This window comes from Dipodomys ordii, unplaced genomic scaffold, assembly GCF_000151885.1.
Source record: "Dipodomys ordii isolate 6190 unplaced genomic scaffold, Dord_2.0 Scaffold164, whole genome shotgun sequence".
Taxonomy (NCBI): Eukaryota; Metazoa; Chordata; class Mammalia; order Rodentia; family Heteromyidae; genus Dipodomys; species Dipodomys ordii.
In genome coordinates, this window is record NW_012267380.1 from 3,034,525 (window position 1) to 3,049,032 (window position 14,508).

General features: G+C 49.4%; 2 protein-coding genes across 5 annotated transcripts in view; one reads left to right on the forward strand and one right to left on the reverse strand.

Moving 5' to 3' along the window:
• Window positions 1-2,731, forward strand: part of Phkg1 (phosphorylase kinase, gamma 1 (muscle)) — a 15,565-nt gene extending 12,834 nt beyond the window's left edge. Inside the window, exons 5-9 of one of the 3 annotated variants that reach the window (XM_013033183.1) lie at window positions 743-906; window positions 1,471-1,561; window positions 1,692-1,845; window positions 1,995-2,120; window positions 2,463-2,731. In XM_013033183.1, the coding sequence (XP_012888637.1) occupies window positions 743-906; window positions 1,471-1,561; window positions 1,692-1,845; window positions 1,995-2,120; window positions 2,463-2,711 (784 nt within the window). In that variant the 3' untranslated portion in view covers window positions 2,712-2,731. The remainder of the gene's footprint in view (window positions 1-742; window positions 907-1,470; window positions 1,562-1,691; window positions 1,846-1,994; window positions 2,121-2,462) is intronic. The other 2 variants (XM_013033185.1, XM_013033184.1) reach the window with 2 other exon arrangements.
• A 467-nt stretch (window positions 2,732-3,198) lies between these two features.
• Window positions 3,199-14,364, reverse strand: Sumf2 (sulfatase modifying factor 2). 2 transcript variants are annotated; one of them, XM_013033208.1, is made up of 9 exons: window positions 14,256-14,364; window positions 12,534-12,690; window positions 8,878-8,992; window positions 8,183-8,227; window positions 7,712-7,862; window positions 6,603-6,658; window positions 5,534-5,618; window positions 5,007-5,151; window positions 3,199-3,553 (listed from the first exon to the last, which is right to left on the reverse strand). In XM_013033208.1, exons 1-9 carry the CDS (start codon window positions 14,317-14,319, stop codon window positions 3,469-3,471), a joined length of 903 nt encoding a protein of 300 aa, XP_012888662.1. In that variant the 5' UTR covers window positions 14,320-14,364; the 3' UTR covers window positions 3,199-3,468. The 2 variants fall into 2 exon arrangements, with proteins under 2 accessions (XP_012888662.1, XP_012888663.1); XM_013033209.1 differs by lacking the exon at window positions 5,007-5,151.
• Between the last annotated feature and the right edge of the window lie 144 nt (window positions 14,365-14,508).

Consider the following 14,508-nt stretch of genomic DNA (forward strand, 5'->3'; position numbering starts at 1 on the left):
CTAGCCTTGAGCTGAAGAGCTGAGGGACAGCGCCCAGGCCCAGAGTTCAGGCCCCACAACTGGACCCCCCCCCAAAAAAAAAAAGACAAAAAGAAGCTGTGTGCTGGTGGCTCATGCCTGTAATCTTAGCTACTAAGGAGGCTGAGATATAAGGATCATGGTTCGAAGCCAGTCAGAAAAGTCCATGAGACTTTTATTTCCAATAAACTACTCAGAAAAGGCTAAAAGTGAAGCCAGGTGCTAGTGGCTTATGCCTGTAATCCTAGCTACTCAGGAGGCTGAGACCTGAGGTTTGTAGTTCAAAGCCAGCCTGAGCAAGAAAATCCCTGAGAGTCTTATCTCCAATAAACCACTAGAAAACCAGAAGTGGCGCTGTGGCTCAAGTGGTAGAGCTTTAGCCTTCAGCACAAAGAGGCTCAGGGACAGGGCCTAGGCCCCAAGTTCAAGCCCCAGGAGCAGTTAAAAAAAGAAAAAAGACAAGGGGCTGGGAATGTGACTTAGTGGTAGAGTGCTTGCCTAGCATGCATGAAGCCCTGGGTTCAATTTCTCAGTACCACATAAACAAAAAGGCAGAAGTGGCATTATGACTCAAGTTGTAGGTGCTAGCCTTGTGCAAAAGAAGCTCAGGAACAGTGTCCAGACCCTGAGTTCAAGCTCCAGGACTAGCAAAGAAAAAAAAAAGACAAAAAGAAAAACTTTAGCTACCCAACAATGCAGAATAACATACATTTGTCCACCTTAGAAAAATCATGAGAGCCCTGCTGGAGGTGATCAGTACTTTACACAAACTCAACATTGTACACCGGGATCTCAAGCCGGAAAACATCCTCCTGGATGACAATATGAACATCAAGCTCACAGACTTCGGCTTTTCCTGCCAGCTGGCACCAGGAGAGAAGCTACGAGGTCTGGCACTGCGGTTGAGGGTCATGTCAGGGGCTAAGACTTCCAGTCCGTTCTCCCAAGAGATTAGATTTTGTCCCAATTTACCCACCCCATGCTTTCCACATAAAAATCCTACTATTTCAGGGGCTGGGTGGCTCAGTGGTAGAGTGCTTGCCTTGCATGCATGAAGCCCTGAATTTGATTCCTCAGCACCACATAAACAGAAAAAACCGGAAGTGGCATGGTGGCTCAAGTGGTAGAGCACTAGCCTTGAGCTGAAGAGCTCAGGAACAGTGTCCAGGCCCCCAGAATTCAGGTCCTACGACCACCACCACCGCCGCCACCAAAAATCCTACTATTTCAGGGGCTAGGGCACCCTCTTCCCTGGAACTGAACTGAGCCAGGTTCCCCCTGCTCAAGTTCCAGGCCAAATGACTACAATGGACCAAGGAAGCAGTAAGTGGGCTCCATGAGCCACGGTCAGTGTTAAGAGTCCAGGGCCCACACCACTCCTGATCCTTCTCCAAAGCACTTCCTGCCCTTGCCCTTCTGTGCAAAGACGTCCTACTGTAACTATTTCCACAGAGGTCTGTGGGACTCCCAGTTACCTGGCCCCTGAAATCATCGAGTGCTCCATGAACGATGACCACCCGGGCTATGGGAAGGAGGTGGACTTGTGAGTATCTGGGGAGGAGTGCTGGCCCCAAGGCTGCAGCGATGGGCTGGGCAAGTGAGGAGCTGCAGCCGGTCCCTCCTGCCTTCCCCTGCCCGGCAAGGCTGGGTGACAGTTGGCTCCCACACTCCAGGTGGAGCACGGGTGTCATCATGTACACTCTGCTGGCTGGCTCCCCGCCCTTCTGGCACCGGAAGCAGATGCTGATGCTGAGGCTGATCATGAGTGGCAACTACCAGTTTGGCTCACCAGAATGGGATGACTACTCAGACACAGTGAAGGATTTGGTGAGGGGCTGGGCCTGCTGGCTCCCCTGGGCTCAAGCTGGGAATCCCAGCCCAAGAGCAGAGGAGGGCTCCCTGCCTTGGCGGAAGGCTGCCTCCTCAGTGGAGGGCTCCCTGTCATGGCACCCTCAGGCCCCCGTCTCTTCTCACAGGTGTCTCGCTTCTTGGTGGTGCAGCCCCAGAAGCGCTGCACAGCAGACGAGGCCCTGGCACACCCCTTCTTCCAGCAGTATGTGGTGGAGGAAGTACGTCATTTCAGCCCCAGAGGCAAATTCAAGGTACCAGAAGCTTCTTCACCCTAGGGACAAGTTCAAGGTGTCCATGGCCCAGCAGCGACTTGCAGTAGGCTCCTGAAGTCCAGGCATCCAAGAATCAGCCTCCCACACCTGTCCTTCCTCTCTTCCCCTGGATAATTACAGCTTTGCTTCCCGTAGTCGCAGAGAAGTCCCTGCCTGCCATGTGTGGGGGGGGGAGGGGGTGCTGCCAAGACCCTGACACAAGCCTCAGGGCCTCCATGCTCTCCCACTTCCCTGTGCTAGGGGGGGTGAGGCTGGCAGCAGGGCGCTGTGTCCTGATCCCTGAAGGTGATCTGTCAAGTGACCTGTCTGTTGGTCCCGCAGGTGATCTGTCTGACTGTGCTGGCTTCTGTGAGGATCTACTACCAGTACCGCCACGTGAAGCCAGTGACCAGGGAGATCGTCATCCGAGACCCCTATGCCCTGCGGCCGCTGCGCCGCCTCATCGATGCCTATGCTTTCCGTATCTATGGCCACTGGGTGAAGAAGGGGCAGCAGCAGAACAGGGCTGCCCTCTTCGAGAATACGCCCAAGGCCGTGCTGCTGTCCCTGGCTGAGGAGGAGGACTACTGAGGGTGGCAGGCGGGAGGCCCTTGGAAACCGAACCTTCCGAAGGCCAGCCTCCCACAGACCTCTTGGGCTCCTCAGGTGGCACAGAGTGAGAAATAGGGCGGGGCGGGGCGGCAGAGGGGCCTGAGAACTGCAGCTCAGCCTCCCCTTTGAGGGCTGGCTCTCTGGGGGCCCCTTTGGGTCACCAGGCTGAGAGTCAAGGACCTCTGCAAAGCAGGCGGATATGAGATGCTTTTGGAGATACCAGCCCCATATAATGAACCAAGAGGAGCCAGACATTTGTCTCTCTGGAGTGTTCTCTCCTTGATGACTCCCGCAACATTAAAGATACTGCTTAAAGGGCCCAGACCACTGCATGCTTAGAGTGAGGCAAGAGGCCCAAAGTTCTGTATATCTGGAAAGGAAAGAAGCATTTTCCTTCCACAGTAGCTTGTGGGGAGAACAGACAGCAGCGGAGGACAGCTTCAGTTTCAGAATCAGACGAGGAAAGGGGAGGAGACAGAATTATTTATTTAAGAAACACTGTTCCAGTTGTCAGCATTTGGTCCCCAGGTGGTTCATGTAAACGAGAAACATCCAGTGCCCAGCACCCAGCCCAGTCAATGTGCTGGGCCCTTGAGTATGGGGAAGGGAGAGCGGAGGGCACCCCACCCAGCCCTTCAGGCTGAACTGAGGGGCACGGTTTGGCTGCATCTGGAGCATGGTCGGGGCGTGCTCTGAGGAATAAGGCCTGAGGGAAGTGGCCAGTTTGGATGGCTGCTCACAGTTCCCGGGGTGGTCGGCTTACACTGGAAGCACAGCGGAAGCCAAGGTTGTCTGAGGCTGAATCTGGAGTGTTGCCCATTCTGCCACCAGAGAAAGGGAGAGAGAATAGACATTGGTTGAGAAAAGTTACACAACTTTTAACTGGGCACCAGTAGCTCACACCTGTAATCCTAGCTACTCAGGAGGCTGAGATCTGAGGATCACAGTTAAAAGCCAGCTCAGGCAGGGAAGTCTGTGAGACTCTTCAACTAACCACCAGAAAACTGGAAGTGGAGCTGTGGCTCAAGGGGTAGAGCACTAGCCTTGAGCTGAAGAGCGCAGGGACAGCACCCAGGCCCAGAGTGCAAGTCCCATGACCGACAAAAAAAAAAAAAGTTACGCAACTTTTCTTCTGCCTGACTTGACAGGCCTGTGATGAACTAAGGAGAGAACGATGAGGAAGACCTTGGGACAGAGTGGGGAAGCAGCCCAGAAGGACTGCATTGGAGAAGACTTTAGTTGTTACTGAAAACTTGTACCATTCATAATTTAGAGAGTGGCTCAGTCCACAAAGCCTGTCAGCGATGGCAAAGAAGAATAGCAGGGTACTAGGCAGTGCTTCACATTTCCCAAATGAATCTCCCAGCTGTTTCTTTGTTAGCTACTTCCCAGCTTCTCTGGAAGGCAGGGTTTCATCATTTTGTAGACTCAGAAGCAGGTGTCAGAAATACTAAGACCCTTGCCCAAGGCCAAACACAGCTTCCATGGTGGGGCAGATCAGTGGAGACCCAGGACCTGCTTCTGCACAAGAGGGAGCTGAGGGAAAGGCCAGTTCTGCTCCCAGGTGACCCCAGCACCATGCTGCCACTGGTGCCTCAAGGAATCCTGGGAGAGGAGGTGCAGAAAGCACAACGTGGGAAAAGTCCTAAAAGGGCTCTGGATGCAGGAATCCCACCACTCAGGCGCCAGCCCTGACTGATTGTGTAAAGTGAGCAGGCCCCTATCGTCCTGAGCCTTCTTATTCTTGACTGTAAGACAAAGTCATAATTGGTTCTCTTTTGTGTGTGTGAGTGCCCACCAGTTTGAAGAGCTGGCAAGTCCAGGACCACTGGCTATGACCTATTGGTGTGGTCATTCCTCCCACCCCAACCCAAGTATAATAAGGATGGGAGGGAAAGTCCGCACAGCCAGTGTGCCAAACAATCTCCACGGAGCAAGAGGGCAGGAAAAGCTCCAGGTCAACATAACCTTTTACTTCATGGTGCACACAGCCTGCACCTCTTCTGGTGGAAGCAGAATGCAGCAGAGAGACAGGGCAAAAAAAGAAGGGTACAGAAGGGAGAGGGAGAAGGGGCATGGGTGGCAGTACAGCCGAAAGGCTACGTGCAAAGCAGAAGGAAGGTGGGGTCAGAAGAAAAGCAGGGCGAAGCAAGCAGATGGGTGCGGCAGGGAGGCTGGAGCAGCAGCAGCACCCACACCCATCTGGTGCTCCATGAGCTCTAGGGGCTCATGACACAGGCTGGTATTCTGAGGTCCCCTGGGATGCACCCTCACCTGGTGGTGACCCGGGCCCGATGATTGGCAGAACCATCCGCTGTGTCAATCCAGGATGCACCCCGGAGGACTCGCATGTCCTGGTTGGCAGCCGGGTACATTGAAGCGGTCCACTCCCACACATTGCCCATGAGGTCATAGAGCCCTGTGGCAAGGCAGAGTGGGTCAGTCCCAGGCTTCAAGCAGCGCCCTCCCAAAGACCCCAGGGCAACACTGGTGGTGAGGAAGGACAACACTCCCCTCAACTTCCTCTTAGGCAGGCAGGGAGGGATGAGAACTCGTGTGTGGGTCATGGGGCTTGAAATTTAGGGCCCTGGCACTGTCTCTGAGTTCCTTTTGCTCAAGGCTAGTGCTCTATCACCTTGAGCCATAATACTACTTTTTGGTTTTCTGGTGGTTAAAAGAAATAGTCTCATGGACTTTTCTGCCTGGGCTGGCTTTGAACTGTGATCTTCAGGTCTCAGCCTCTTGAGTAGCTAGGATTACAGAAGGGAGCCACCAGCACCTGGCTGGATCGGAACTCTTACCATAGTCATTCTGTGGGGGGAATGCATTCACTGGAGACAGCCCATGGAAGCCATCTTCTGCCTTGTCACCTTTGGGGAATGTTCCCTGATGGGAAGAATTAAAGCAAAAGTGTTTATCTGCTGCCCCAAGAAGGGTTCCTGGCTGCCCACCAGACTCTGGGGAGGGGAAGAACATGGGGCAGGAGTTGTGATCTATTTGACCCTGAGTGATGTGTATAGTAGGTGTAAGGTCTCTGTCCAGTGGCTGAACAGAAGCCGCCGCATGGTCTTAGATTTCAATCTCCAAAACTGACCTGAAGTGTTCAGCCTCAGGCATTTTGTAATAGCAACAGAAAACAAATCAGTATATTCACTTTTTGGTAAGTATTAAGGAATGCACCCAGAGTCTTGTACAGCAAAGAAGGTGTATGTCATAAGCCCTTCTGCATCAACGTTTGTCTGAATATAGATATGACCCACAGGTACCCTAAACTATGTTGATCCTAAACGGACCTAGTTCTGTCCTCCTCCTGACCATCTATTCTGGATTACAGTAGCAGCTTGTAGTCCAAGCTTGGACTCATCCTTAAGTCCAACTTAGTTCTGTATTCCACATTTGATTAATTACTAAATCCCACACATCTTTTCAGACACACCTCTCTTGATCCATTTCCATTTAAGACTCCTGAAAGTTCTAAGACTCTTCACCACTGCCGTTCTACTTCCTTAGGTCCAGTACAAGTTAGCAACAATTTGCATTTGCTGTGGAGCTGGGGGTGTACTCATGGTCCAGCACTTGTCTGGCATGCAGGAGCCCTTCATAACATGCCTCCACCAAGCCCTCACTTCCCTGGACCCTGACCCCACTGAACACACAAAGCTCTTCCTACCTACACCAGCTGTTCCCAGAGTGACCTTCCTTCCACTTTCAAATGGCTCAGATGCTACCTTCTCCAGTGAAGCCACCACCCCAATGACCTGTTTTCTTGAGTCCTTCCAGTTCTTTGAGCTGAGTTCCATCAGAAGACAAAGCCCTCTGGCTCCTGCAGTGGCCTAACTCAGTCCATGAGAGGCTCAGGGTAGGTCTTACCTGCCACAGGTTGGTGCGGTTTGGCTGGAATCTGTTCCCCCATGGATATACCTGACCTGATGAGAGGAGACAGAAGAGAGAGAGGCAAAGAGTTAGTGAAGCCTTCCAAAAGAAAACAAGAGTTAGCCGGGCACTGGCGGCTCATGCCATAATCCTAGCTACTCAGGCAGCTGAGATCTGAGGATGGCAATTCAAAGCCATCCTGGGCAGGAAAGTCCATGAGACTCTATCTTCAATTAACCACCAAAGTGGTAGAGTGCTCGCCTTGTGCTGCAGAGCTGAGGGTCAGCTCCCAGGCCCAGAGTTCAAGTCCCACAACCCCCCCCACCCCAACCCCCCCAAAAAAAGTTAGTGGGGGAGCTGGAGGCTGGTTCCTGTAATCCTAGATGCTCAGGAGACTGAGATCTGAGGATCACAGTTCAAAGCCAGCCTGGCAGGAAAGTCTGTGGACTCTTATCTCCAATTAACCTCCCAAAAGGCAGAAGTGCAGTTGTGGTTCCAGTGGTACAGTTCTAGCACCTGAGTTCAAGTCCCAGAACTGCACAAAAACAAAAAAAACAAACTGAGTACTGATCTATTGGGGTTCCCTCAGTAAGTAGGTGTTCAGTGTGAGAAACTGCCTCCTCCCTGATGAGTTTCTGTAGTTACGGTTGCAGAATGCCAGTTTTCAAGCAAACAGTGATCCTTTATAGTAATCTATGCCCCTATGGGGGAAAATGTGTAATTTTGATAATTCTATTCCTAATTACATTGAAATGTAATTTCAATAAATTATCCATGGACTCTCCAATAATAAAACTGTCTGTTTTTCATTCCATTTTTCCAGTTATTTATTTTAACCCAGGCCTAGAATTCACTATGTAGGTCAAGTCAGCCTTGAACTCTGGATCTTTCTGCCTAAGCCTCCCAAGTGCTGGGATTACAGATATGTATCACTCCACTGGCTCCAGGTATTCACTTTTGTAAATTCAGATGTACTGGCTTGAATGGTCTAGAAATGAAACAATGGATCCTCCTGTTCCAGGAACCAGGCCTCTTCCCACGCTTCAAGGACCATATGCACTGAAAGATGGGAGAAGAATAATGGGAGATACTGAGCATCTGTGTACCCTTTAAGCCCCCTCGGGCAGCGAACTCCCACTCCTCTTCGGTGGGCAGCCTCTTTCCCCGCCATGCACAGTACGCATGAGCGTCGTTCCAGCTCACATGCACCACCGGCAGCTCCTGCCTCTCTCGGATGCCAGAGCCGGGACCTGCAGGCTGACAGCCAGGAGGAAGTGAGACCGCTTCTCTCTGGGATCTCATGGGAATCTAAGAGGACTAGGTGTGGGCGCCTGAACTCAGCTTTTACCCCTAGAAAGAGCAAGGAAGTTAGTGAGTGAGCAACATCGGGGTTAGAAAGAGACCATGCAAGATCCTGCAGGGGAAAATGGGATGGACAACAAGGAAAAGAATTTGGACGGAGGAAGCAGGCCCCCCTGTCATCTCCTCAAACTTGGTGCTCTAGGATAGGTGTGGGGGGGGGGCGGGGGAGTTGGGGAAGCAAGATTGGAGAGAAGATAGAGAAAAGCAGCACTTACCTGCCTCCAGAAAGCCTTTTCCACTGGAAGCCACCAGAGAACAGACTGCAGATAAGAAGCAGGATGAATGAGCGTAGGACCTGAGACCAACAGAGTTCCTCCCTCTTTCAGCCACACACTTACCCCAAAGAATAGGCTGTGACTGCACATCTTTCATGATAGCTTACCACCCTTACTAGCGAATGCCGCTGAGACATGGTTTTGCTCTTGTTCCCCCCACCACCACCACCACTTTTCTGTTCTTGTCTTATTTGCTTTTTCTGCGACAGGATCTTGCTATGGCTGGCTAGCCTCGATCTTTTGATCTTCCTGCCTCAGCCTCCCAAATGCTGAGATTACAGGTGTGGCCAACACACCTTGCTTTGAGAGGTTGAGTGGATCCTGGTGGCTCACACCTGTAATCCTAGCTACTTAGGAAGCTGAAATCTAAGGCTTGAGGGTCAAGGTAAGCCCAAGCAGAAAAGTCCAGGAGAGTTTATCTCCAATAAACTACTCAGAAAAAGCCAGAAGTAGCACTGTGGCTCAAGAAGTAAAGTGCTAGACTTGAGGAAAAAGAGGCTCAGATACAGTGCCCAGGCCCAGAGTTCAAGCCCCAGGACCAGAATCACAACCTCAGGAACACTTCTCCACCCTGGCTCAGGAGTGTTTGGCCTGGCCCCACTTCCAGACCCTCAGCTGTACAGCTAGGGTCTCACCTGCATCTGCTGGTTTGCTTTGTTTCTCAGTTCACTGGAGACGAAATCCTCAAAGACAAAGCTCCACCCAAATGCCTCAGCCTCTGTCCGGTACTTCTTCTCCCTGACAAACTCCCTGAAAAGAGATATCTCTTTCACTTGATTCAGCTGACCAGATTCCAGGCTCTGTCCCTGTCTCCTCCTCCAGAAGAGTGGATACTCTTTCCTGGGAAGCCATGTCTGGTTCTGGAACTCCAAGGAGTTAGCTGGGAAGCATGGCTTATACTTTACACTTTCTTTTGAATTTGGATATAAGCAGTTTACACAGTAAGTTTCATTCTTTTAAAACATTTTCCAGTGGATCTCACTTGTAACCCTAGCTACTCAGGAGGCTGAAATCTGAGGATCGTGGTTCAAAGCCAGCCTGGGCTGGCTTATCTCCAAGTAACCACCAGAAGACCTGAAGTGGTGCTGTGGCTTAAGTGGTAGAGCACTTGCCTTGAGCTCAAGAGTTCAGGGACAGCGCCTAGGCCCTTAGTTAAAGACCCACAACTGACAAAAAAGACCCCCCAAATCAAAACACAGAAAACAACAACAACAAAAAAAAACCCTAACATCTTCTTATTTGTATATATAATTTTCCAAGTCTAGACATCTTTATTCCCTAAATTGTGAAGCTGATCCTTCTCTTTCTCCCTTCAGTACTGGAGTTTGAGCTCAGCCTTGGACTGGCTAGGCAGGTCCTCTACCACTTGAGCCACATCCCCAGCACTTTTTTGCTATAGTTTTCAGATAGGTTCCTGCAGTTTTGCCTGGATCAAGCCTCAGAATGAGATTCTTCTACCAATAGCTCTTTCATAGCTAGGATTACATATAAGACACCATGCCCAGATTGTTCTTTTTTTCTTTTTCTCTCTTTTATTTATTTATTTTTTTGCTGGTCATGGGGCTTGAACTGTGGGCCTGGGCACTGTCCCTCAGCTCTTCAGCTCAAGGCTAGCGCTCTACTTCTAGTGCTTTTTGGTGTTTAACTGGAGATAAGAGTCTCATGGAGGGGCTGGGAAGGTGGCTCAGTGGAACAGTGCTTGCCTTGCATGCATGAGGCCCTGGGTTCGATTCCTCAGCACCACATAAGCAAAAAGAAAAAAAGCCGGAAGTGGCGCTGTGGCTCAAGTGGTAGAGTGTTAGCCTTGAGCTGAAGAGTTGAGGGACAGCACCCAGGCCCAGAGTTCAGGCCCCACGACTGGACCCAAAACAAAATAAAACAAAACAAAAAAAAGAGTCTCATGGACTTTTGTCTGGACTGGCTTTGAATCAGGATCCTCAGATCTCAGACTCTGAGCAGCTAGGATTACAGGCATGAACCACTTACAAATATTTTTATATTTAATATATTATAAATATATGATCACAATATTAAACATTTTCAGCATGGTGAAAAAAATATATTTATTAGCTGTGGGGCTTGAACTCAGGGCTGGCCTGGGTGCTATCCTTGAGCTCTGCTCAAGGCTGGTGCTCTGCTACTTAGAGCCACAACATTACTTCTGGTTTTCTGGTTGTTATTTGGAGATGAGTCACACAGACTTCCCTGCCTGTGCTGGCTTTGAACCACAATTCTCAGATATCAGCCTTCTGAGTAGGTAGGATTACAAGCAAGAGCCACCAGCAACTGACCTAATTTTTTTTTCAGAAATGCAAACCCAATACATAAAATGTTCCTTCATTTACTTAAAGGAAAACACATTCATACTTGGCAAAGCAGACTTTATCATTCTGGAAGGAACAATCAAGAGATCATCAAACAAGGCCATAATAAAGCTACCAACACAACTATGTTTATTGCAGAATTATTCACCATAGCTAAGATATGGAACCAACCCAGATGCCCCTCAGTAGATGAATGGATCAAGAAAATACACACACACACACACACACACACACAAAATGGAGTTCTATGCTTCCATCAGAAAGAATAACACCACCCATTTGTTAGGAAATGGAAAAACTTGGAAAAATCATATTAAGTAAGCCAGACCCAAAGAAATATAGGTCCCATGATTTCCCTTATTTGCAGTAATTAGTATATGTCTAGGATAATCTTATCTGATGAGCAGAAGAGCTCAAAAGCTATGTATTTATAACCATATAAGATGATGCTAAATAAAATGAACCCCAAAATATGGACACAGAGGTTTTTTTGTTATTGTTTTTAATGTACTATGTGATTTTTTTTCTTTGTTTCTTTTTTTGTTGTTGTTGGTGGTGGTCATGGGGCCTGAACTCTGGGCCTGGGCACTGTCCCTCAGCTCTTCAGTTCAAGGCTAGTGCTCTACCACTTGAGCCACAGCACTACTTCTGGCTTTTTTTGCTTATGTGGTGCTAGGAATCGAACCCAGGACCTCATGCATGCAAGACAAGCACTCTACCACTTCCACTCTATCACCTTCCCAGTTCGTCTTTGTTTTTTTTGTATGTTCTTCCTCCTATGGTATATCCCTGTTGTCACTGTATTTAATTTTGGTACCTTGCATCTTGTATATACATTTATCTAATTAGGGGAGGGGAAGGGGAATAACAAAATGCTGAAACAAGGACACAGGATGACCCACTGCAACTATGATACTCACAAGACACTATGTTGGAAATGAACCTTATAACTTTGGTGGGGGGGGAGTGGTGGAAGTAGGGGAGGGAAGGGATAGTGGGAGAAAAATAAAGGAGGGGGTAATAATGTCCATCAAGAAATGTACTCACTACCTTACTGATGTAACTGTAACCTCTCTATACAGCATCTTTACAAGAAAATAAATTTAAATGATAAGTAAAAGAGACCATCAAAATCCACTTGGGAAGTATTGTTTTTCTTTAACTACTAGTTTGAACTCAGGGCTATCACTTTTGGTAGCCTGGCACTATAACACAGAGCTATTGCTCTGCTTTTCATTGGCGCTTTTTTTTTTGGGGGGGGGGTCGAGTCTTGAACACTGGGCCTGGGAGCTGTCCCTCAGGTCTTCAGCTCATGGAGAGTACTCTACCACTTGAGCTGCAGCACTACTTCCGGTTTTCTGTTGGTTAATTGGAGCTAAGAGTCTCACACACTTCCCTGCCCAGGCTGGCTTTGAACTGTGTTCCTCAGATCTCAACCTGAGTATCTAGGTTTATAGGCATGAGTCACTGGTGCCTGGCTCATTGGCTATTTGAGAAACAGTCTTGCTCCTTGAAAATTCCTGAGATGTGAACTACCTGTTTTGGGCTTCCTGTTATTTTGGAGATCACAGAAGCATGCCACTCCATGGAGACAGCCTTGTGGATTTCTTTTTTTTTTTTTGGGTCCGGTCGTGGGGCCTGAACACGGCCTGGGCGCTGTCCCTCAGCTCTTCAGCTCAAGGCTAGCGCTCTACCACTTGAGCCACATTGCCACTTCCGGCTTTTTTCTTTTTGCTTATGTGGTGCTGAGGAATCGAACCCAGGGCCTCATGCATGCAAGGCAAGCGCTCTACCACTGAGCCACCTTCCCAGCCCTAGTCTTATGGACTTCTGTGCCAGGGCTGCCCTGAAACCATGTGGTCTGATGGGTGGCAGGTGGATTCTTTTTAGATATTAGGGAGGAAGACCAGCAAGAGCCTCTATGCCCCCAGTTTGAAACAAAACAAAGCAAAAAAACCCTGCTATACCTGAAATCTTTATTGGTGACAGGAAATACGTCGATAGCAAAGGGTTTAACTGTTACTTCCCGGGCAGGCCCTTCACCATCTCTGCCATCTGGAGCATCTGTTCCCATCAGGAATCTCCCACCAGGCAGCTGGACCATGCTAGTGGTCTGTGCATTTCCTGCAGAACAGGAGTTACAAATAACTTATGTACATGGATATACACATAGGTATATATTCAATATATACATAGGTATATTGTATATAGATATCAATGACAGTGTTATATGTGGATTGTACATAATACTCAGGATATCACAAAACATAGAGCCTTAAAGTTAATTTATTTTATTTTTGCCAGTCCTGGGGCTTCAACTCAGGGCCTGGGCACTGTCCCTAAGCTGCTGCTGCTTCTTTTTTTTTTTCTGGTAGTGGGCCTGAACTCTGGGCATGGGTGCTGTCCCTCAGCTCTTCAGCTCAAGGCTAGTGCTCTACCACTTAAGCTACAGTGCCACTTCTGGCCTTTTCTGCTTATGTGGTACTGAGGAATTGAACCTATGGCTTCATGCATGCAAGGCAAGCAATCTACCCTAAGCCACATTCCCAGCGAGCCTTAAATTTTTTTTTTTGGTCGGTCATGGATCTTGAACTCTGGGCCTAGGTGCTGTCCCTCAGCTCTTCAGCTCAAGGCGAGTGCTTTACCACTTGAGCTACAGCGCCACTTCCGGTTTTCTGGTGGTTTATTGGAGATAGGAGTCTTATGGTCTTTCCTGCCTGGGCTGGCTTTGAACCATGATCCTCAGATCTCAGCCTCCTGAGATCTTGGCTAGGATTACAGGCATGAGCCACCAGTGCCCGGCGGCGAGCCTTAACATTTTAACTATAACTTCTTGTCTTGCCACTTAATTTGCTGGCAAATCTGAGACAAATTAATCTGTAATCCAGTTTTTTTTTTTTTGATTCCGGTCATGGGGCTTGAACACTCTTATTTCCAATAAACTGTTCAGAAAAAAGCCAGAAGTGGTGCTGTGGCTCAAGAGGTAGAGTGCTAGCTTTGAGCACAAAGAGGCTCAGGGACAGCACCCAGGCCTGGGGGGAAAAAAAAGAGGAAAAAAATAAAAATTAAAAAATTTGAAAAATTAAAAAAGAAAGAAAAAGTAAATATGCAATAAAAAATTAAAGGATTTTTACTGGGCATGGGTGGTTCACATCTATAATTCAAATTACAGGGGGTTGAGACCATCTGAGAATACTAGGTCAGTCAGTTCAGGCAGGAAAGTCCATGAGACTCTTGGCTCCAATTGATCACCAAAAGCCAAGTGGAGCTGAGCTGTGGCTCTAGTGGTAGAGTAGCCTTGAGCAAAAAAGCTCAGGAGCAGTACCTAGGCTCAGAGTTCAAACCCCGAATTGGCATGCATAAGTAAATAATATGCAGAACGTAAAATGGTCTAATGTCTGCATGCACTTTTGGCTCTGGGCGAGCGGGCTGGTCAGGAAATCTGGTCACAAGCCGACCTCCCGGCCCAATACGACAGTGTGCTGGCTCCCACGTTCACGGTCCCACCTGAGACCCGGGAGCCCAGGTAGGGGCGCGGGCGGGCGCAGCAAGGCCCAGCCCGGCCGCCGGCCCCTACACCAGGAACCTCGGGCCCACAGGCCCTAGGAGTCACCTTCCCGTCCCTCCGGAGGGCTCCTGGTCCTCCGCTTCCTACCACACCGGAATCAGAGGCGCTGGCGGACACTGACCTAGCTGGAGCCACGGGCCGCCTTGAAGAGGGAACAGAACCGCGAGCAGCAAAAGGAAGCCCATGACAGACGGCCAGACCCTGCAGCCCGCGCACGCGCCTCCGGAAGACCCAGCCTGCACTGCTACTGCGCGTGCGCACAGCCCAAAACACTAGCCACATGACTATGCGCATGCGCACAAAATCCCCTTCAGGCGACTGTGGGCTGGGCAAGCCCAGAATGAAAGTTCCTGACAAAGGTTGGGAAGGTGACT

Excerpts from the sequence above, each read along its gene's own strand:
- Sumf2 (XM_013033208.1), bottom strand. The coding sequence starts at position 14,319 with ATGGGCTTCCTTTTGCTGCTCGCGGTTCTGTTCCCTCTTCAAGGCGGC. Across the intron at positions 12,691-14,255 it reads CGGCCCGTGGCTCCAGCTAG|GAAATGCACAGACCACTAGC; the intron begins GTCAGTGTCCGC and ends CCTGTTCTGCAG. Across the intron at positions 3,554-5,006 it reads CGGGCCCGGGTCACCACCAG|AATGGGCAACACTCCAGATT; the intron begins GTGAGGGTGCAT and ends CTCTGGTGGCAG.